We start from the raw sequence: 23,865 nt of genomic DNA on the forward strand, positions 1-23,865 counted from the left end.
ATTTATTGAATTTATATACCTCCCTATACCCGGAGGTCTCATATCAGAGCAAGTGTCTCCCCAACCAGACATGTTTAAGAGGCTGAGCCATAGAAGTTTTATAATCTCTCAATAAAATCTCACTCAAGCAAAGTAAATCTTTGGGAAAGTCTTGTAGATTTGCCAGCCAAAGCCTTGTCTAGGACACTCTCTGTGTGCTGGGGCTGCACGTCTGGCTCGTCCCTGAACGTTAGCTTTGATTTCATCCCTGAATAACATAAATAAATAAAAACCCTGAAGCTCATTATTAATAATAGAGCAGTCCTGAAACAGGGAGCTGCACATCTCCGCTCTCTCAAGGTTCTTGCACAGCAGCAGCAAGAGTTCAAAATGCTGTTGCTCCCGTCTGTTTGTGTGCCAAGACCACAGAGGTAGGCCTCTAGCGAGAAGGAATGCTGCCTGGCAACGTTTTGAAGTTTGGCCTCAAATTTTGGTGACATTTTTTGTTTAGTTTAGTTTCTGTTTGCACTTTGGGGATGAAATAACCTTGATATGTTTTAAATGTATACCCCATACATTCAGCTCTTATGAGCAAAGCCCCAAATCTGTATTGCATTATTCATTCAATAATAATAATAATAATAGTAATAATTATACCCTGCCCATCTAACTGGGTTTCCCCAGCCACTCTGGGCGGCTCCCAATCAAATATTAAAAACACAATATTATTCCCCACCATTTTTCTCAAGGTGATGTACCTGGTTCTCCCCCTCCTCATTTAATCCCCACAAGAGCCCTTTGAGGTAGGTTAGGCAGTTACTAGCCTAAGCTCACCCAGTGTGCTTCATGGCCAAGTGGGGATTTGAACCCTGGTCTCCTAGGTTGGACACTCTGACCAGTACACCACACTGGCTCTCTTATAATCCTGGGGTACCACATGGATACATTTAGGATGTAATCCTAAACTTGCTTGCTAGGGAGTAAGTCCTATTGAATACAATCGGGCTTTTGAGTAAGCCTTCATAGAATTGTAGAGTTGGAGGTGACCCCAAGGGTCCTCTAGTCCAACCCCCTGCAATGCAGGAATTTCAACTAAAGCATCCATGACAGATGGCCATCCGACCTCTGCTTAAACACCTCCAAGGAAGGAGAGTCCACCACCTCCCGAGGGAGACCGATAAATATTTATTTTCTTCTATTTAGATCCCGCCATCATGGGGCCCAAAGTAGTGTATGGGTGGTCACTTCAATTATTTCAGTGGCAACTGGTGACCGTTTGGGCTGGTAGGGTGAAAGGCAGAGAAACCAACAGCAAGTGGAGCCAATGCCAATGGCAGGCAGAGCTGGCTAATTCTATGTTATGCCCCTTCCCTGCTGAGTTTCCCAATGGGCAACAGCAAGACTAGAGGAGGAAACTGGCCAGCAGCAACAGCCCCTGCTATATGGTTATAAGTAAGAAGGCAAGCAAGTGGGGGCTGCTGGCTGAGCGCAGGCTGAGTTTGGTCGGGCAGTGCCCCATTTGCCATAATGGACTAGCCTCTCTGGGATTGCAATGTATATTTTCCCCTTCCCCTAAACATGCGTAGGACCAGGACATTAAAATGGACGGATTATTGGTTGCGCCTTTAAAGGAGGAAGGAGTTTCTCCCCAACCCTGGATATGAAATTACGCTCCTTCTCCAAGGTATTGGAACTTTGGGCAGGAATCAATAGCCCTGCTTTTGTAAAGGCTTAAAGCTTACTAACAGAATCAAAACACAATAAAATCAGAGTAGTCATAGGAAACAACTATTATGATTTTTTTTAATGTTAAACTGATGGGCCAGCTCAAACTCGTCGGTGGCTGCTGCTCCCACATTTTGGAACTCCCTCCCTAGAGAAGTGAGACTGGCTCCCTTCTTATTGTTCTTCTGCTGGCAGGTTCCAACCTTTGCTGAAGTGCTGAAGTGCTTTGAAGTGTTTTTGGTGTGATTGTCTGCACATTTTCAATAGATCTTATATAGATGTAGTTTTAATTCTAATGTTCAATTGATTTTTTAATGATTGGTTCCCTCCTCCCCCCGCGCACATGTTTTTAGCTGTTATTTTAACTGTAAACTGCTTTGTGTCGCTGTTAGCATAAAGACAGTGCATAAAACAACAACAACAACAACAACAACAACAACAACAACAACAACAACAACAACAGACACCCACAATACACGCTTGCGGGGGCGTCCTTCTGCACACTTTTAGTACTTTGTCGAGCTTCCCCGGTATACACCGTTGCAGAACATAGCAAGATACAACAGGCGCTTTTAACTTGCCGATGTTCTAACCTCTGCCCCGCCCCCGCTTTATACGCTCAGATCTCTATCATATCTGGAGGACGACACTGTTGACATAGGTGACACACGATCTTTTCTTTCCCCATTTAAAATGGGCAGTAGGGATGGCCAACGGGGCACGACAGTTGTTCACAGAGCCTGGTTGCTGCGGAACGAGACGCGCCCCCATGAGCGGGTGACAAGAGCTGCAGGTTCAAGAAATACCCTCCCTCCCTCTATCCTTTCTCTCTTCCCTTCCCACCTTGCCCCCCTGCCCCGCCCCGCCCGGAGAGGGAATAGAGTTACTAGGCAGCTATTGAGTCCTTAGCGACCGACGCCCGTCCCCGCTTCTCCCCCTCCTTTCCCTTCCACCCTCCTTTGGACCAATGGGAAGTGTTGGAAGGATGCGTGTCACAAAGGGCGAGGGCGGGATAGAAGCCTTGTGTGGGAGGGAAGAGCAGGAAGATGTTTCTCCTGGGCATTGGGGAGCAGCAGCCTGGGTATACTGGAGGCTCCCTCCCCTCCAGCCCGTCCTCCTCTCTTCCTCAGAGCTAACCTGCAGACAGGTGAGTAGCAGGTCTGGCAGCAGTAGGGCAAAGAAGAAAAAGAAGAAGTCTACTAAGAAGTCACCAGCTTCACAGAACACACAAACTGCCTGGGCAGGACACTTTGCCCCACTGCTCCCTGGCTGTTGCACACTGAGCAAAGAAGATGCTTGCCTCACTTTAGGTGCAGAGCCAGTTTTCCTCCAAGGAAGGATGACTTCCTTGGAGATAGGGGGATGCATCTGCCTGTGGGAAGTGAGGCAAAGGGATGGAGAAGCTGATCAGGAGAAGCAGTCAAAAGAAGGTATTCTTGAGCCACCAATTAATAATAATCCACTGCACAGACCACAGAAGAGCCACTTACATAAGGATGCTGTGAAAAAGGGGAGGGCAGAGGTGTGGAAAGCAATGGGAGGGAAAATAGGATATACTAGACATATGTAATATTAATTGGGAGCAGGGAGTGCTGGAAAACAGCTTTTCATTACCTTTATTGTCAAGCTTGTGTCATAAATGTAGAGGTGTGGGATTTAAGTAACAGAAGGAATATGATTTGCTTAGGTGGGAGGAGGACTTGCTGCCATGTGAACATCTTCGCCACTTTCTCCACGTTCTTCTGTTTCTTCTGCTGGATGTGACAATGAATAGATCTTCGTAGTTTGCCTGGGATAGAGTAGCAGAGTTCTTTAAAAAAATAAAAAAAAAATCACGCCTCAGCCAAAGCACAATATAAGTGCAAACATTAATCCATTGCACAGTGGGTAGGGTTGTGCTCTCATGCTTAGTAATAATAGTTGTAGTTGTAGCAATATAGTTATTGTTATTTAGATGTCTTAAGCCCATTCTGTTCCCAAATACTGTAACAAAATAATAATGTAAAAAAATAAAAGGTGAACTCTTTATCAGTGTAACAACACATCCTCATAGAATCATAGAGTTGGAAGAGACCACAAGGGCCATCCAGTCCAACCCCCTGCCAAGCTGGAAACACCATCAAAGCGTTCTTGACATATGCCTGTCAAGCCTCTGCATAAAGCCTCCTCAGTCCATGCCCAGTGGACAAACAATGCATATTGGAGAAAGAGAAGTAATAGTAATGGACTAGATAAAGGTTAAAGGGCAGCAGATGACACAGAGCAGGTACAACAGGAAAATTACAGTGGATGAAATGTATTGGGGGAGTATTTAAAGCAGGGCTGGGGAACCTATGACCAGCCCCTCAGTCTCCAGTTTTCATCATTTCTGACCATTGGTCATGCTGGCTGAGGCTGATGAGCAACAACTGGAGGGCCACAGGTTCCACATTCCCAGTTTAAAGGATGGAGTTAGCAGGTGGTATGGGAGGGCTGTTGTAGAGAGAAGGAACTGTGTGCTGCTGGAAAGCCCTCAAGTAAATGTGAGAAAAATGCAAAGAGGGCACGACGGCACATTAACTTATGTGAAGCAGTAAGGAGCCAGCACAGAATGGAATGTGATACGAGTTCTCATAAAGAACTCATCCAGTATGAGTATGTTAAAACCATTTGTCCTCTATGGGCTTGGAAGACAACCCAGAAAAAGATGACGAAGGAAATATTTAGGTTGAAAATGAAGATATTTTTAAATTACCATCACCTTGCCTGACAAACTTAGAGAGGCATTGCTATATCCACAATCCACTCTTGTAACCAAAGTGAAGGTTACCTCCGCTGAATGGATTATTCTGTGTTTGTTACTGGATTGTGTATTATGTACACCTAAGTGTTTACATTAGATAGCAATGCATATTAGATTTCCACTAGCATACAATTAGGTAAGTGCAAAGGACAATAGATTCAAGTCAGCTTGCGGTCACCTGAGCCAATAATCTCTCTGTGTGGTTATATTCTCCAAGGTGAGCTTTTAAGATAACTTCAAAAATGTTATTACGTTTTTTCCAAAAGACACTGTCAAAGAGCTCTCCTTGGGTGATCTCTTTTGCTAAGTATATTTGTTGCAAACCAGTGACATCCATATCATTTCTATTCACAATATTCTCTCTCTCTCTCTCTCTCTCCACCTGGTCAAGATTACAGTTGGCTATGCTATGCTATGTTGACTTTCCTTTTCTATGTCATCACCATCAGTCAGGGCCAACATTGCAGAGCTTGATTTATATTTGTGGTGTACATATGATTTATATGTACATAAATAGTGGGTTTCCCCTGCTAGGTATATAGGCAGACTACTCAGAAAGAGTCCCTGTATTGGGATTTGCTTGCAAACGTCTAACTTCTTGGATTGTGAAAACAACCGCACATGCACTTTGACACAATGGGCCAGTGCAACTGGCTGTCAACTGGAAGGTTGGTGGTTTGAGCTCACCTAGGGATGGCTGTGGGCTGGATTCCTACATTGCAGGTGGTGGGATCAGATGACCCTCAGGGTCCCTTCCAACTCTTCTCTTGATTCTAGAACATGGATTGTGCAAAGTAGATGTTGTAGGAGAGAGAATCCATTTTGTACCAATTAGACCATAGGAATTAGCCCATAATACAGCTAACTATGTGTGGACATCCTTAAGAACAAGGTCCATCTCCTTCAGCATTCTGAATTGAGAAGCAGCTCCGGTTGCTGCACCTCAGCATTCCAGGGTGGGAAATAAATAAAATCCCACATGCCTGAAACCTCCCCATCTCCCCTTACATATACTGCAGTCAGGATGCTGTCAGCGGCTCCCAGCTGGTTGCCCAGGAAAGTAAAGACAAGGAAAAGTTTCTTACAGTCCTTTTTTATTTCAATCTTTACAGAGAGAGACTTTGGAACCCAGCCTCTTGGATAATGGCGTTGGCCTGAGTGAATTCCCACCCACCATCTCTCCCACTTCCTCATTTGTCATCCTCCTCATCTCCTCTATGGGTGCTGCTAAGTGCCCTCTGTCTTTGAGCTCTTTGCTCTCCTACTTTTAAGGCTTGCCGGGTTCTGGGAAATGGAGGGTCTGGAATGCTTTCTAATGACAGCATGTCAGTCAGGTGTTGCTCTGGCTCTCCCATGATTTTCCAACTTTCACCCTCAGCTGCCTTTGAGCTGTGACCTCCCTCAACCCCCTGTTGTAAATCTATACTGTGTTCCTCTTCCTCCTCCCTGGAAGACAGTCCCCACCATTCCACCTCTGCCCAGTCCCTGACAACTGCACTCTCTTATCCCACCCTGTTGCCCACAATTCTCTCATCTACAATACTTACCCTTTGTCATTGCTGCATCTATTGTCATTGCCATTGATGCAGTGAGATAACTATGTAAGAAAGTGACTTGTTCAAGGACACCTTGTGAGCTTCATAGCTGAACGGGGATTTGAACCTGGGTTTCCCACAAACAAGTCTAACAACATGCTACAGTGGGGTCTGTAAGATGGCAGGTGTAAAACCAACTAATGAGAGTAGTAGTGTGGGCTTGTTAATTCAGTGTCCAAAAGCAAAAGAGGTGCTCTCTTTCTCCAGATTAACCCATTATTTTTCTATGAATTTGCATTAAAATTGGGTTCATCATAGGACTGACCACTTTGTTGCCATGAGAGCTGCAATGGGACTGGACCAGAGGTGTGTTTGTCCCCTTTGGAGAAGTTGTTTGCATGAAATGTACCACTTTCTGTTATACCAAGCAAAATGCTGCTATAGTTGGGTGCATAGTGGTAAGAAAAGCAATATATGGGGGTCATGGTTGCTGAGACACTCATAGGCATGAACCCTCTCTAGACCACCTGCACAAGTGTTCATTAAATGTGTTTTGTTTTTCTAGCTCTTCTTTGATATAGGAAACTTGACTGGATAGACACTTTCAATCATGGAGCTTGTAGGCTCTACCTTGACGGCAACATATGCCCATCCAAGACCAACGCCCTCGAATTTTCTGCCGGCCATCAGCACCATGGCATCGAGCTATAAGAACAGATTCCCTCACTATGCCCTGACCCACAGCTTGAGCCTTCCTTGGAGACCTAGTGCCTATTACAAAGTCGCTGCTATCAGTCCAACTTTGGCCCCCTTCTCCAAGAGTTCTCAAGGGCTCACGCCAAGCAACATGCTCCCCTATGTTTCCAACAGAACAGCACTCTTCACTAGGTACAGTCCTGAAGACTGGTATAGAGCCAACCTGACAAATTTCAAGGAGTCAGAGGCATCACGGCACAATGCTGAGAGGCTGAGGGTGGACACTTCCCGGATGATTCAAGACAAGGACCAGCAAATAAGGAAAACCCAAACAGAATCAACAAGAAATCTGGGAGAACGAGTCAATGACATCATATTTTGGAAATCAGAGCTCAACCACGAGATCGATGGAATGATTGGGGAGACAAATGCTCTTTCAGATATGAAGAAACGACTTGACAGAGCCATATTAGAAACAGAAGGGCAACTCCAGGTAAACAGGCAGATGGGGATTATTATATTTATACCCCGTCCATCGGGGTAACAGTAATACCTGCTCCCTTTCAGCCTACTAGGGGCCATACAAACACAACCATGCAAAACTCTGCTTAGGGTTCACCTGAACCCATTTGATGTTATTAGGCAACAATCCAAATCATCAATATATGCTAGGCATCCCCAAACTTTGGCCCTCCAGATGTTTTGGACTACAATTCCCATCTTCCCCGACCACTGGTCCTGTTAGCTAGGGATCATGGGAGTTGTAGGCCAAAACATCTGGAGGGCCGCAGTTTGGGGATGCCTGATATATGCTATCTCTTCTAGCAAATGAGCACACCAGAGCTGTGTTAGGCTTAAGAAGCCTGTCTTTTCAAACTCCTACTGCAGGCACCCCCAAACTTTGGCCCTCCAGATGTTTTGGACTACAATTCCCATCCTCCCTGACCGCTGGTCTTGTTAGCTAGGGATCATGGGAGTTGTAGGCCAAAACATCTGGAAGGCCGCAGTTTGGGGATGCCTGTCCTACTGCATCTATGGTTGGGCTTTGGGGCTGAAGTTCAAGCCCTGCATTTCATAGACATCTGAAGGCAGCCCTGTTTCTGGAAGCTTTTTAATGTTTAATGTATTTTTTGTGCTCCTTTATATTTTGTTGGAAGCTGTCCAGAGTGGCTGGGTCAACCTAGTCAGATGGGCAAGGTGTAATAAATAAGTTACTAGTTATAGGTAGGTAGCCGTGTTGGTCTGACGCAGTCAAAACAAAATACAAAAATCCTTCCAGTAGCACCTTAGAGACCAACTAAGTTTGTCATAGGTATGAGCTTTTGTGTGCATGCACACTTCTTCAGATACACTGAAACAGAAGTCACCAGACCCTGTTCTTGTTTTATTCCATAACATACTACTTTATACCACTTTACATGTTAAAAATGAAGAAAGATAACTTTCACCATTCCCCCCCCCCTGTAATGTCAAACAGGTAGCCCAGGAATGTCTGCTTCACCGAGAGAAGAGGATGGGCATTGACCTCGTTCATGATGATGTGGAAAAACAACTAATGACAGTGAGTTGCCCGTTCAGTACGTAACATGAAATTTGTAGTTTTTAACTTTGGGCTAGTGGTATGTTGTATAGTAAGTAGCTTTGAACATATATGCAGGTGTTTGTTTATAGCAGGGTTAGGAAGACTTTGTTCCATGAGATGTCATTGGACCTCCAGTTCCCATCAGCTCTGGCCACCATGGCTAGTGATCACATATGATGGGAGTTGTGGTCCAGCAGCATCTCCAGAGAACTACAGGTTCCCCACACCTGGTTTGCACCCTGACCTTTAACACAGGGGAGTTCTCAGAGTCTTAGATGTGGTCTGCACAGTGCCAGATTTAGGTTTGATGAGGCCCTAAGCTACTGAAGGTAATGGGGCCCTTTATATGTCCAGCTGTCCTTTGTCAACAACAAATTGTCACTGGTTTTTTTGTGTTGAATATATGCTGTATGGTAATTTATGGACCTAATGGGTATCTAAAGCCATTTTATTTGTTTTTATCCTACATTTTGGAAATGTACATCCAGTTTTTTTTTCTTTAATTTTTTTGGGGGTCCTAAACTATAGCTTGTTTAGCTTCTATGTAAATCCGGCACTGGGTCTGCACGGTGCTGTCCTTGTCATCTCTTTCTCCAGTTGTAAACCATACTGTGGCCGAGAGGAGGAGCATTTCAGTATACAGTGGTACCCCTACTTACAAATTTAATGTGTTCCAAACACACATTCATAAGTCGAAAAAATTTGTAAATCGAATCCCATAGGAATGTATTGGGAGAAAAAATTCGTAAGTAGAAGCAACCCTATCTAAAAATTCGTAAGTAGAAAAAATCCTATCTAAACCGCATCCAAGAGCTCCATTCGTAAGTAGAAACATTCGTAAGTAGAGTTATTCGTAAGTAGAGGTACCACTGTACTTCACATAAATGCTTGTCTTCAGAGTCAGGAGCAGGTACAGAATAAAAAAAATCCAGGAATATCTACATCAAGCTTTCAAACTGATACACATTGACCTCAGCCATTGAAACTTGAGGAGCGGCGTCATATGAGAAATAAGCATGGAAATAAGTGTCCATCCTATTACAAGGGATAAATGCACAGCGAGTATATTGCTATAGTGCTGCGTGTTGAAATATATTTCTAGTAGAGGGGCAACTAGTCTGGAAATGGACGACAGCAAAGTCCACCATCTGAATCAGTTCAGCAGCGGCCTGTCTGTGATTTATTTTTGTTCTTCCAGTAGTTCCTGGACAGTATTTAGGAACCTGGCTGGAGCCATATCAGGCAGGAAGTTTCCCAAGAACAATTTTGTATTTATCAGTGCTAACCTGGATGTGCCTCCCAGCCTTGCTTTCCATGGTACATCCTGCCTCTTAGTCTTCCTGTATTTGCCCTGCCTTCTCTCCAGTGTTTACTTCTTCATCCACTACAACTAGTGTTCCTTGCCACATGAACTGTCTGCTTATCTTGTGTTTTCTTCCTCATATGTGAAGAATGTGACATCTTTCCCCTGTGGTCTCTGATAAAGATTTGTCCTCAAATTACTGATTCCCCTCGAACACACATGCATACAGTGCTAGCCCTGCTGAAGAGCATTGAGCTCAGATTCTGGATCAGGAACTTTTCAATGTACTGTAGCTCAGTTCTGGCCCACCCCTGCTGACTATTGAGGTGCTTCAGGTCTTCTGCATGGTGCTTGCTTCATCACAACATTTCCCGGCAAGAAAGGTAATTGGGCAATGCAGAGTCCTTTCTCACAATGTTATTTTAAAATCCTGCGTCAACTCCCATGATCATCAATGGAAGATTTCACACTTACGTCAATAACAGCAGCACCAGCCCATTCCAATGTCCATTTCCAAGCCATCAATGTTCCTGCCACTCTGTCCAGAGCACAAATTGTGTTCCCTTAGAAAAAGCACCGGCCAAGCCCTACTGTCATTTCTTCCAAGGTGCTTATTAGCTCATGAAAGCAAGTAACCTACAGCACAGCTGGATGCCATAAGCTATCTGGAGGATGCTGTCATCCAAAGGAAATAAGGAGTTTCCAATAGGGAGCGCCACATGGAAAAATCCAGTCCTTGGGAGCTGCCTGTTTCTTCATTTGCCAGAGCCAAGGCATGCGGGTATCAGGAGAGCTTCAGGCATTAGATGTGTTTCTGGAAACCAAAGCTAAGCAAAATTGATTCTGGTTTGCTGAGAATCTGTCACAGACAAAAGAGGGTTCGACAAATTCATAGACAATAAGGCTACCAAAGGCTACTAACCATGATGATGGTTCTACTCCCAATGTTGCAAGCAGTATGCTTCTAACTACCAGGTGCCAACCTAGCAGTTCGAAAGCACGTCAAAGTGCAAGTAGATAAATGGGTACCGCTCCGGCGGGAAGGTAAACGGCGTTTCCGTGCGCTGCTCTGGTTCGCTAGAAGTGGCTTAGTCATGCTGGCCACATGACCCAGAAGCTGTACGCTGGCTTCCTCGGCCAGTAAAGCAAGATGAGCGCCGCAACCCCAGAATTGTCCACAACTGGACCTAACGATCAGGGGTCCCTTTACCTTACCAGGTGCTAGAAACCACAGAAAGGGAGAGTACTGCTGCACTCAGGTCTTGCTTGCAGGTTTCCTGGGAGCATCTGGTTAGCTGCTGTAAAAATAGGATGCTGGACTAGATGGGCCAATGGCCTGATCCTACATAAGGACTGTTCATATGTTCTTATGACCATTAGGTCCAGTCGTGACCGACTCTGGGGTTGCGCGCTCATCTCGCATTATTGGCCAAGGGAGCCGGCGTATAGCTTCCAGGTCATGTGGCCAGCATGACAAAGCCGCTGCTGGCAAACCAGAGCAGCACATGGAAACACCGTTTACCTTCCCGCTGTAGCGGTTCCTATTTATCTACTTGCATTTTAATGTGCTTCCGAACTGCTAGGTTGGCAGGAGCTGGGACCAAGCAACGGGAGCTCACTCCGTCACAGGGATTCGAACCGCCGACCTTCTGATCAGCAAGCCCTAGGCTCAGTGGTTTAACCACAGCGCCACCTGGGTCCCTCATATGTTCTTAAGTGGATAGTAAAGGAAGAAGCATGTGTGCAAGGTTCTCTACCCTGTACTAACCACCACTGCTCAGGAAGGATCTATAGGCTACTTTCCTCATTCACCTTTTGTAACAAACCCTGGATTGGTTAAAGTTTGGATTTCTTTGCACAGTCAAGAAATTGGCTATGCCCAATGAATTAAAAATGAGAAGCAGAATCACTTTCATCACTCCTGTTTGGGGACGAAGCCTTCTGTATGAACAGATAGCAAATGGCCCATCTGTCTTGCCACATTAGCATTAAAATTACTAGCCTTAATTTATATGTTGAATTTCTGCCAAGCTTCTCAAAGCAACTTACAACATGTATGCTCAGAGATATAATACCGGTATATAATGAAATGCAATTGTTATACAATGTAAAGGGTGAAAAGAAATTAAAGATGGCAAGAGTTAAGATTATAAAGCTCTAGTCAGTTATTATAAGGGACACGGGTGGCGCTGTGGTCTAAACCACGGAGCCTTGGGCTTGCTGATCAGAAGGTCGGCGGTTCGAATCCCCGCAATGGAGTGAGTTCCTGCTGCACTGTCCCAGCTGCTGCCAACGTAGCAATTCGGAAGCATGCCCAAAAGTGCAAGTAGATTAATAGGTACCTCTGGCGGGAAGGTAAATGGCATTTCCGTGCGCTGCTCTGGTGTCAGTGTTCCGTGGCACCAGAAGCGGCTTAGTCATGCTGGCTACATGATCCAGAAAAACTGTCTGCAGAGTGGACAAATGCTGGCTCCCTCGGTCTGTAAAGCGAGATGAGCACCGCAGCCCCAGAGTGATTCGCGACTGGACTTAACTTCCAGGGGTCCCTTTACCGTTACCTAGTCAGTTATTGCAAATATCAAGAGGGGAACGGCTGTCCAGTCTGAAAGAATACTTCTGATGACTCAAGTTATTCTGAGCATGCAATGGTCTTAAGAAGGCCTCGTATTACCAGTCTGCAAATTGAGGCTCTTGCAGAAGGGAATTCCAAAACATGAATCCCTGCAGTGCCCACCTACCAATCTGACCCAACAAATAGAAGGGAATTTTCATTGGTCCTTTCCAAACAATATTAAAAGAGAGGACACTTACTGTTTTACTGGAACAGGGATAGCCAATGTGATGCCCTGCAGATGTTGCTGGACTCCAGCTCCCAGTTGCTCAGCTAGTATGCCCAATGGCCAGTGATGATACAGTTTTGTATTCCAGCAACAACTGGAGGGCGCAACATTGACTACTCCCATACTAATAGAATGGCAAACTACTCACCATCTTGAATTGCATTTTTCTTCCAATGCTTGAGGAGGCCATAAAGGAGTGGTTTTTAAAACTATAATTCACATTATCCTTCATTAATCAAGGGAAATGTTGACAGGATTTTTTCCTATTGTAACTTGATCAGGAGGTTGACGTCATCCTATCATGCCAAGAGAGACTGAGAAGCTACCTGGGCAAGACAGCGGCCCAACTTGCGTAAGGAAATTTTTAATCTCCACCTTCCTCAAAAGATCTTTAAAAACAAATTTTGATGCAAGCACCTCATCTGTTTTCCCTGTAGTGCAACTTGAGGGGGAGAAATGTCTCCGATATGCTTCTTGGCCTTTTCATTCAACAAGACCAGAAAGAAACCAAATGTCTAGGAGAGTTACAAAATTGCCTTCTAAACATACATACTAAAAGGCAGATGTGCAAGATTAAAGAGGACCCTGGAAGTTGGCCTTTTACCTAAGGGGATAATGGAAATTCCCTGTGGGAGAACAGCTTGCCAAATCCAGTGTGCATACCACCTTATAGGAACAGGGAACTAAAAGAACATCAAACTATGGTTTACAAAGCTGGCTTGGTTCCATTAACCATAGTGAATATTAACCACAGTTTTAGGGTTCAGACATAACACTTAACTGTTTAATGGAAGTAGAAGCTTTTCATCTCTTCCATGTAGCTGTGCCAGAGGGGAAGGGGGGGATGCACAAACCCAGGGCTCACAGGCTTGTAATCATCACACTAAGCTTAGTTTTGCATGATGTCTGAATCCAGCCAGTCAGAAGGGATAGATATAGCAGAGAGAAAGGCAAGGGACATCAGGACAATAAATAATCTCCAACAGCCCAAAGAGCTATCCTGATAGCAGTGCACAGATTTGATCCAGATGTCTCCCCACATATACTGAACTTGTTATGTTTTACAAGAGACATCTGCCTCTCGTTGCTAAAGTGAACTGCTTTTCAACATTCCCAATTATGGTTACTGTTGAAAAAAGTGAAGCGCAAAAATACTGATTTTTTAAAAATATTCATATCCTGCTCCTAGGTGGGAGTCCCAGTTGTCTCCCATCCAGATTATTGAAGCTTGTTTTAGTTCAATATAAAGCAGCTGATGTTCTCCTTCATCAGGCCCACATTTTAAAAAATGGTATAGATACCATAAAATTAGACAACAAGTTTTAACTATCTATTTAGCCTACAAAGTACAACATTTTCTAATTCAAAAATTCACGTCATCTGGAGTGTTGGATTAGTGGTTTTCATGGCAAACACATATTATGCAGACACCCCACACACTTATGCTGAAAAGCTGATTAGGCCAGGGTTGCTAGATGTGTGTACACAGTGGGTACATGTGTGTATGCACATCACATGTGTGCTTGTCCTTGTTGCAGCATTTGCAATTTCCTCTGTGCCAAATATCCACCCACATGCAACTTTGGTATGAAACTGGCACTTCGGAGGAATTGAAATGTTTGGCTGTATGATGATGTAAAACAGGGGGAGAGGGAAGCCTCGGGTCTGTGAGGGTGAATGCAGACCTCCAAGCCTCTCTATCTTGCCTTCTGGAGTCCCCCCACCTAGTCCCCCCACCCCTCCTCAGCCACCCACCCCTACTGACCGACTTTTGCACCCACCTGGAGCACTTCTTCCTGGCTTGTATGTATCCTTGATCTCTGATAATGCTTCTTGCTTCCCTGGATGGAGGACAGATAAGGCCGAGTATAAAGATAGCAGCCTACTGCACAAAGGTAACATTTACATTCATTGCTCTGTCAACCTTCGGCCACACCCACCCACGGGCATGTGGCCCCCAGAAGGGAAAGTGGTCCTCAGTCTCAAGAAAGTTCCACACCCTTGCCATAAAGCCACTTCAAAGCGAGCAATATGCTTCTTTGGCTCAGCCCTAGTAATAAAGTATGGAATCGTCTTAAGTTCTTCTGCCTGGATGGTCAGTCTCTGACCATTCAGATACTGCATGGGATGTTAACTTCTTTGCAGAAGATTTATTGTCTATAGCAAAAACCATATCTATGTTCCAAGTGCAAAATGTGCCATCTCTACAGAAGATGAATGCATGGTGTGAGGCCAGGATGATAACCTCTGGCTTGTGCCCTAGTACACATGATGATGATGATATATGCAGTCAGATCTGCCAATACAATACTGGAGTTATTTATCATAGGAATGCCATAAATATGAAGTAAGGATTTAAAACTGAACATCTTACCATTGTCAAGAAGGGGAAATAGAAGGTTGAGAAGGTGGTCTCGGGGGGGGGGGTATTTATGTTGTAACTACTCAGGTTCTTTTCCCTCGAGGCGTAATCCTTGAGCATCTTTTGACCCATTTTATTGCAGAGCCAATAGGGCAGCCCAGCATGAACTGGAGAAAGACCTGAGTGACAAGCAAGCAGCTCAACGAATTGATGACAAGTGCCACCATCTCAGGAACACATCTGATGGCATTTCCTTTTATCGAGGCGTCGAGCGAGTTGACGCCACGTAAGTATCACCTGGAGCCAGAGGCGGAGCTAGCTGCTCCGGAACCTGGAGCGGCGCACATGCTGTGTGCCTGGGGGTGGGGCAAGTCACCCATGGGGTGGGGCGAGCGTCCCACGGGGGTGGCTTGGCGAGCACGGCGGGGGCGCCCGCAGCAAGCATCCCAGGGGGGGCAGCATGGCAATGTCACCCCCCCTCAAGGTTGATACCCAGGGTGGGGTGGGCCGCACTCCTGCACCCCCTTCCACTGCCATTGCCTGGAGATTGGTGTACAAGCACCAGATCTAGCTGCAGAAGGCATACCTGCCAAGTCTCCCGTTTTTTGCGAGAAACCCCCATTTTTAAAGTTGTTTCCCGCTGTTGTCCCGAATGGCAAAATGTCCCATAATTCCCCCAGATTTTCAAAAATTGGGCAGAGCGGCACCGGAAGTCACTTCTACGCATGTCCAGACATGCGTAGAAGCGACTTCTGGTGCCGCGCCACTGCTGATCCCGGATTTTTCAGTCTGGGAGTTGACGGGTATGGCAGAAGGTACGCCAGCAGAAACAAATATTGTGCTACAGCTGACATTGGGTGATGTCAGGTTTCCTCTGCTGCCTCATCCATGAAGATCATCACCTGATACAGATGATAGCACATGTGTGTTTGAGCCCCAAACTGGTCTGGGAGCATAGAACTGTCGAGTTGGAAGGGACCCTGAGGATCATCTGGTTTAACCCAGGAAGAGGTCAAAGAGAACAACAATTACCAGACCTTTAGAAGGCATCTCAAGGCAGCCCTGTTTAGGGAAGCTTTTAATGTTTGATGGATTTCTGTATTTTAATGTTTGATGGATCTCTGTATTTTAGAATTTCTGTTTTGTTGGAAGCCGCCCAGAGTGGCTGGGGGAACCCGGCCAGATGGGCGGGGTATAAATAATAAATTATTATTATTATTATTATTATTATTATTATTATTATTATTATTATTATATGCAGCTGTCCCTTACAGGGATTGAACCTGCAACCTTGGTGTTATCAGCACCATGCTCTAACCAACTGAGCTGCCCTAAGCAATCATCTGTTATTCACTCTTATTTCCAAAGATCAGGCTGTAAGTGCTGTTGCGTATGGCACAATCCATGCAGAAGACGGGAGGTATCAGTAGGTTTGGGATAGCCCCAGGTTTGCAGAAGGGTGGGGTGGAAGCTAAGGTGGGAGGTGAAGAAAACCTCAAGCAGCCCAATAAAAACTGAGCCTTCTCAGTAGCCACAGAATGCTGGCTGGCTGTTGTTGGGTGTGGAGGCAAAAAGTGGGTGGGAGGGGAAATGGAATGGAGACACAAATGCAATGTTAGTGTTTCTGGCTTCTGTTTTTTCTTAATTTGAACCCCTTTCCCTCCCTATTTCCCACCCCGAATTCCACAAGTAATCTAGAAAGATGCTCCAGAATTAGCATCCAGAAAAATCGACTTAAAAGCAATTACACTTGTTTTTTTAAAAAAACAAAAGTCCAAATAGTACTCGTGGAAATGTTAAAACAGGCAATATATTGCAAATGTAGCTGGTATTCCTTCTGTATCCTCCAGGCTTTATTATTTCAGGAAGCCCCATGCAAACGATGTGTACAAACTCTTTTGTTTGTCTCTTTTTGTGCTTTCCCAGGATTTCTGTGCCAGAATCCTGGGCCAAGTTTACTGATGATAACATTATGCGCTCCCAGAGCGAGCGGGCTGCCTCCAGCAAACTCAGGGATGATATTGAAACGCTGCTTGTGACGACTGCCAATGAGATGTGGAACGCATTTAACAGAGCTAATGTCGCCTTTACCAACCGCATCTCTGAAACGGCTGATGCCAAAAACAAGATCCAGGCCCATCTGGCTAAGGTGGGATTAATTTCTAAGCTTTCGGTTTGGGGTTAACTGCCTTCTGTTGCCTCCTTGAAGGAGTTGCCTGGAGCCCAGACAATGTTGTGCCCCCCAGATGTTGCTGGACTACAGCTCAAGCCATCCAAAACTGTTGGCTATGTTGGCTAGAGTTGGTGGGGAGTCCAAATCCGACACCAAGACTGCATGTGATTGGCTATTGTTGCTCTTCCTTGTGCCTCCTATCAGCTTGTGGCACACACCACAGCCTTCTCCAACCTCCTGCAGATCTGCTACAAATCCTTGATTCTATGTGCCCAGCAGTGAAAGCACAAAAAATTGCTTAGCAATTGCATGATGCCTTCACAAGGCACCCCACACACCTGTGCAATGGTATGCACACGGTAGCTAGGGCTGCAGATGCGTAGCCCTGAACAATAAGCTAAAATTGTACCGAACAATTTTGGGTGGGGAGTAAGAAGACTAAATCCAACCTTTCCACCACTACCCCTCCAAAACATCAACATGATTCCTGCTTACTTTATAAGGCATGTTTCAAATGGATTTATGTTTTGTGTCCTATTTACCGCTAATGGATTAAGGCAGCATTTGAGTGTGGTGTTGTGAGTGTAGAATTGGGAAGATCTGGGTTAAAATCCCAACTCAGCCATGAAGCTCAATGGGTGGTGTTTAGTCATTCACTAGTTGTCAGACTCACAGGGTTGTTCTGGGAATAAAATTGTTGTCTGGAGGGGGGTGGGATGTATGGTGCTGGGTTAAATGTACACTTACCTGGGAGCAAGTCCCATTAAACTCAATGGGGCTTAGACATGCAGAGGATTGCATTTTTATTACTTGAATTTCACTATAAAAAACAACGTTTTCTGGAACAGAAAGGAGTATTATCCAGTCTGTTGAGGAGTTCTGTAATCTTCTGGCTCTCTGTATTGGCAGGGGCAACCAAATGGTACATTCTTATACTGTAGTTAAATTGTGGATCTTGCTCCCACAATAAATAGGGACGACGACCACCAACTTAGATGGCTTTGAAAGGGACTCGGACAATTTGAGGGATGATAAGGCTATCAATGGTTGATAGTCATTGTGTCTATGGTTTATCTCCACTGTTGGACGCAGTATCCCAGTTGCTGATTGACAACAGCAGGAGAGGACTCTTATGCTTGTGTCTTGCTTGTGGGCTTCCAACATGCATGTTTTTGGCTACTGTGAGAACAGGATGCTGGACTAGATGGGCCATTGGCCTGATCCAGATGGACTCTGACAGCTGCATGCTGAAAATATATTTAAAGGGAGACAGCAACACTTGGTGAAGGTCCTCCCTTTTTCCCTTGAGTGGGCAAAGTGAGATAATGAATTGATGTGACTTTTCTACAGTAATTAGATTGTTTAATCTCAGAAACATAGAGCTGGAAAGAGTCCATAGAGAGTTCAGCTAAACTCATGCCTTGAAGAGGAACTCCTGCCCCACAACATGGGGGTTGTGGGAGAGTAGAAGGAGGGGAAAATTTGTTTTTAAACCTCCAGTGTTGAAGAATCCATAGTCTCTCCAGGCAACTTTTTCCATAGTAAATCTGTTATTGCAATTAAAAATTTATTCTTGGATGTTCAACATAAATCTTCTCTTTCATCCTTTCCTGAGAAGCGCAATATTTGTTTTTTCTTGTTCCCCAGTCTTCTTTCTGGTCAGCTAAACATGCCATATTCTTTCACTCTGTCCTCAAAAGAACTCATCTCCAAGCTATAGTCATAGCCAGGATTTTTGTTTGGGGGGTGCAGAACCTCAGATTTGTATTGAGGACAACAGATTGGGGCAGACTGTTCTATGTTGTATCTTTCTTGAGATGAGTATCATTATTCTTGGGGATCCACTGCTTTTAGAGAGTTATTCAAGGGGCTTTCAGATGGAAGACCATTGAGTCAATGAGTCACTACACTAAATCTGGGGAACTCTATTGAGTCAACACACCAGCTTCTGGATGGATTCTGGTTTTATTACAGAAGTGCAATAATAATAATAATAATAATAATAATAATAATAATAATAATAAATGCAGTGTGGGGAAATCTCTACTAATGTACATTCTGTATTTAAGACAGGAAGACATTTGTTGTTGGGTTTTCAACCCCCTTATTCCTCCAACCTGCAGACTCTACAAGAAATCTTTGAGACAGAGATGACTATAGAAGCACTTCGTAAGGCCATCAAGGACAAAGGGTGTTCCTTGATGGTTGCCCAAACACGTCTGGATGAGCGCTTACGTAGACCCAACATAGAACTCTGCCGGGACTCTGCCCAATTACGGTAAGCAAAGGCAGCCATCTTGCTTCATTGTGGGGAAGGCGGGAATGTGGTGCTGTTTGATGAGTCTCATAAATTGCTACAGCCTTCCATGCCCTTTGAAAATAGGAACATAGGAATCGGCCACATACTGCAGTACAGGCAAATTGTTCATCTTACCCAGTATCGTATCTTCTGACAGACAGTGGTGCTCCAAGAGATCTTTCCCATCACTTCATCCTTTTATCTGCAAGCCCCAGGGACTAAACTTGTGGTATCCTGCATGCAGAGCATGTGCTCTGCCAGTGGGCTGCAGTCCCTCTCTTGAGTAACCAGCCCTATCACCTCTCCTTTGATGTCTACAGTCTTTTACGCCTAGAGGCATAAAGGGCCCAGCCACACATGTGGATGAAGCGCATTCATAAATCATCTGCAGATGAATTAGCTCCCTGGGCTTATGGAAACAGTGCAATGACCTTCCACAAGGCCTTTGTACCTTCTCAGGAAACTTGTTGGAATGGTTTCCTTCTTCCTCTGCTGGAAACAGAGCACTGAAACAAATTCTCCATCTGCTCCGGTGTGGTCTTGGGCCGTTATGACTGTTCCCTGCCGTGCAATGTTCAAGGTGTTGTCAGTGCTCACCAATATCAACAGGAACTTCAATCACACATCTCTTCACACAAGATGGGTCCTATTGCTAAGAATTAAAATTCTAGATTGTTTTGTGTTTGTTTTCTAGAAACTATGAATCCTCTTGGACAGATGATGGAGGAGTATATTTACTCACATCATCTGTGAGAGCCAGCATATTTTCCTGCAGAAGTCCAGTTTGGTCCAGGGCCAAACAGGATGTAATGCATGTAATTTCATGCAGTGTTGCACCAATAACCCTTGCTTTAAGCAGTAAATTCTGCTTCTGGGGAGATACATGACTGGAACTGGATCAATGGTAGAGACTGAGAGCGGTGCTTAGGCTTTTCCACACCCGTGATTTTGTAGCTTTTCTTTTTGTTATATGCACTTGTATGTCACCTAAATTATCCCTTATATCTTCACTTGCCATTAATTCAGCCAGCAAATACAACTAGTCCTCTGAACTTAATTGTCTATTTCAGGCATAGGCAAACTCAGCCCTTCAGATGTTTTGGGACTACAACTCCCATCATCCCTAGCTAACAGGACCAGTGGTCAGGGATGATGGGAGTTGTAGTCCCAAAACTTATGGAGGGCCGAGTTTGCCTATGCCTGGTCTATTTCACCACATGCTTTTGTGTGTGTGTGTGTGTGCACAGGCCAGGAAGATATTAATCAGACCCAAACTCTGGAATTGATGTAAATAATAATAGTAATAGTAATAATTTCTTATTTATATCCCGCCCATCTGGCTGGGTTTCCCCAGCCACTCTGGGTGGCTTCCAAACGAATATTAAAAACAGTACAGCATCAAACATTAAAAACTTCCCTAAACAGGGCCGCCTTCAGTTGTCTTCTAAAAGTAAAATAGTTGCTTATTGCCTTGACATCTGCTGGGAGGGCGTTCCACAGGGCGGGTACCACTACAGAGAAGGCCCTCTGTCTGGTTCCCTGTAACCTCACTTCTCGCAATGAGGGAACCACCAGAAGGCCCTCGGTGCTGGATCTCAGTGTCTGGGTATACAGTTTACCTTCAGGTATAAAGTATACAGTTATACATGTAGGGAGACACGTAGGGTTAGATCCTGTCTAAGGCTGCAATTCCACCTTCTTCCCTCTATTTTGATGGCTAAGTGGTTAAGATGCTGTGCAGTTACCCCTCTGCACAGCTCCAAATGGAACAACACTGCTGGAGCTGATGCAGCAAAAGGGGGGGGGAATCCCCTACCTTAACACCTCTGCACTTCCCTAACCCTTCCTAGAGTTGCTCTTCTAGTTGCAAAGACTGGGAGCAGCCACCAAGACCACATAACACCGGTCTCGAAAGACCTACAGAGGCTCCCAGTACGTTTCCGAGCACAATTCAAAGTGTTGGTGCTGACCTTTAAAGCCCTAAACGGCCAGTATACCTGAAGAAGCGTCTCCACCCCATCATTCTGCCCGGACACTGAGGTCCAGTGTTGAGGGCCTTCTGGTGGTTCTCTCACTATGAGAAGCCAAGTTACAGGGAACCAGGCAGAGGGCCTTCTCGGTAGTGGCACCCGCCCTGTGGAACTCCCTCCCACCAGATGTCAAAGAGAAAAAACAACTACCAGACTTTTAGATGACATCTGAAGGCAGCCCTGTTTAGGGAAGCTTTTAATGTTTAATAAATTATAGCATTTTAATGTTCTGTTCTGTTGGAAACCACCCAGAGTGGCTGGGGAAACTCAGTCAGATGGGCGGGGTATAAATAATAAGTTGTTGTTGTTGTTGTTGTTGTTGTTGTTGTTGTTGTTGTTGTTGTTATTTTAACTTCCTTAGTTGATTCAAGTGAGGCCTGTGGGCATCTAACTTATTGTGGATCTAACCCAGAGCCAGAAGATGCAAGCGCATATTCAGGTTATCCTGGCTTTCTGACTGGTTAGGTATTGTGAATGAATTCTAGATCAGCTGGTTCTATCTTATATAGCAGTAACAAAGAACGACTGTTTCTTCTTGCACATTTCCTCTGACCTCCTTGGACCGGCCACAGCTGGAGACAGGAAACAGGGCTAAATGGATTGTTCGTCTAAACCAACATTGGTATTCTAAGTTTCACTAACTGGAAACAAATGGGCCTCACCTTAGAGTGCCCCCTTGGCACACCAAGTGCTTTTATTTACCTTTCATTTATTCACCACTCTTTAATTTGTGAATTCTGCTGGGTTTTGCCTACTTACATTAGTTGTCAGAAGAATGTGAACCCCATAAAAAAACACACTGACAAACCAGAATGCCAAAATGAGAACAGGAAACCACAGTTTTCCATTCTTTCTTTTTTTTCTTTCCCCGCTAAGTGGTACAGCCTGTCGCATGGACTTATTCCATAATTCACTCTAAAGTTTTGTCTTGCTCATTTCATGGGGGAAAGGACTATTTACTACTTTGCTAAAAAGTACTGTGCTCGCTCCCTAATGGAAAGAGAGCCTGCTGAGCACTATCCTGAGCAAGGAAATCACAACTATTTTATTGTGTATTGAATGCCACCAAGAAGCAGGCGGAAGATTCACTAGCCAACCCAGGCATCCCCAAACTTTGGCCCGCCAGATGTTTTGGGCTACAATTCCCATCTTCCCTGACCACTGGTCCTGTTAGCTAGGGATCATGGGGGTTGTAGGCCAAAACATCTGGAGGGCCGCAGTTTGGGGATGCCTGAGCCAACCCCTCCAGGTGTTGTTGAATTACAGCTATCATCCCTGACCACTGGCCATGCTGATTGGGGATTTGGAGTCCAACATCTGGAGGGTACCAGTGTGGCTAGAAACATGGAAGGAGGACTCCCTAGAAAAATGGAAAGTGGAGAACTTGCTAACATTCTGTCTCATGTTCCATGCAGCCTTGTGAACGAAGTGTATGAAATTGACGACACCATCCAGGACCTTCAGCAGAGGCTAAGAGATGCAGAAGATACGCTCCAGGCACTGGTTCACACCAAAGCCAATCTAGAACATGACCTAGCTGTCAAAGCAAATACACTCTTCATTGACCAGGAGAAATGCATGGGGATGAGGAAGACCTTCCCCAACACACTGAGGCTGGTGGGATATTCATAGGCTGGAGCTAACCTTCAAGACATTGTGTGAGTTTTTTTGGGGGGAAATTACTAAAGAGGTATGTCTAGGGGAGGTTTGCTCTGTTGCACTTTTATGAAATTTTGAGTTGTTTATTTTTGAAGTTATGACTATATTTTCATTTATTAAAGCATGCTCTGCACATGAATCTAGCTACATCTTCTATTTGATGTGTCTTCCCTGTTTTCTATACTGATGTTCTCTCCTTTATGGGATCTGCATGCACACAACGTTTATTGTGGGCGGCCTATGTCATGCAGCCCAATCCAATGCATGCTTTTACTTTGAAGTAAGTCCCAATGAGTTCAATGAAGCTTACTCCCGAGTAAGTGAGCATAGGATTGTGCCTTATGCCCTGATCAAATACAAAGAAAAGCGTGTGCATAAGGGCAACTGTGTGCCTCTTTCCTTGAGTTGAGAGCTTGATCCTGAAACTAGTCTGCTAGTATTCAGGACTGCCAATTGTCTGTTCATGGAGTGGACTGAGGAAGGGAGACTGAATCCAGCCTTATGTCCCCTGCTTTTCTCCACCCAAGCAAATGATGGATCCTGAACACTGATTATCTGATTATTTTGCATGTGTGTGATGCTGCCCAAGCTCCTGGACCAGACAGTTAGAGCCAGATCTTATTCTTGTCATCTCAGCCTAAAATTTTAGGCATCTCAAATTGCAACATTCCTTTGTTTTATTTGAATGCGGTGGATGGCACAAAGCTGTATGACAATATTTAGCAGTTAGTGTCATTAGGTGCTGATACTCATTTTGTATTTTTAGGTACATGGAAAGATAAGCATGAATGATGTGGCACCAAATAAAGAAACTTCCCAATATATACCATCCTAAGCTATCAGACTTTTATGTCTATGTTTATCTTCATCATTTTCCTCATTCTAAAGAAATTTCTGCAT

At 44.7% G+C, this 23,865-nt stretch overlaps 1 protein-coding gene across 2 annotated transcripts; it reads left to right on the forward strand.

Moving 5' to 3' along the window:
• The first annotated feature begins 2,699 nt into the window (after positions 1-2,699).
• TEKT3 (tektin 3) lies at positions 2,700-23,787 on the forward strand. 2 transcript variants are annotated; one of them, XM_035107966.2, is made up of 8 exons: positions 2,700-3,134; positions 6,587-7,210; positions 8,195-8,278; positions 12,724-12,794; positions 14,947-15,090; positions 16,731-16,953; positions 19,101-19,255; positions 22,722-23,787. In XM_035107966.2, exons 2-8 carry the CDS (start codon positions 6,632-6,634, stop codon positions 22,936-22,938), a joined length of 1,473 nt encoding a protein of 490 aa, XP_034963857.1. In that variant the 5' UTR covers positions 2,700-3,134; positions 6,587-6,631; the 3' UTR covers positions 22,939-23,787. The 2 variants fall into 2 exon arrangements, with proteins under 2 accessions (XP_034963857.1, XP_034963855.1); XM_035107964.2 differs by having other exon boundaries at positions 2,701-2,851.
• The last annotated feature ends 78 nt before the right edge of the window (positions 23,788-23,865 follow it).

Source organism: Zootoca vivipara, chromosome 2 (assembly GCF_963506605.1).
Source record: "Zootoca vivipara chromosome 2, rZooViv1.1, whole genome shotgun sequence".
Classification (NCBI taxonomy): domain Eukaryota; kingdom Metazoa; phylum Chordata; class Lepidosauria; order Squamata; family Lacertidae; genus Zootoca; species Zootoca vivipara.

Coding starts and splice junctions, on each gene's coding strand:
- TEKT3 (XM_035107966.2), top strand. CDS start 6,632: ATGGAGCTTGTAGGCTCTACCTTGACGGCAACATATGCCCATCCAAGA. Junction 7,211..8,194: donor AAACAGAAGGGCAACTCCAG/GTAAACAGGCAG, acceptor AATGTCAAACAG/GTAGCCCAGGAATGTCTGCT. Junction 8,279..12,723: donor TGGAAAAACAACTAATGACA/GTGAGTTGCCCG, acceptor TAACTTGATCAG/GAGGTTGACGTCATCCTATC.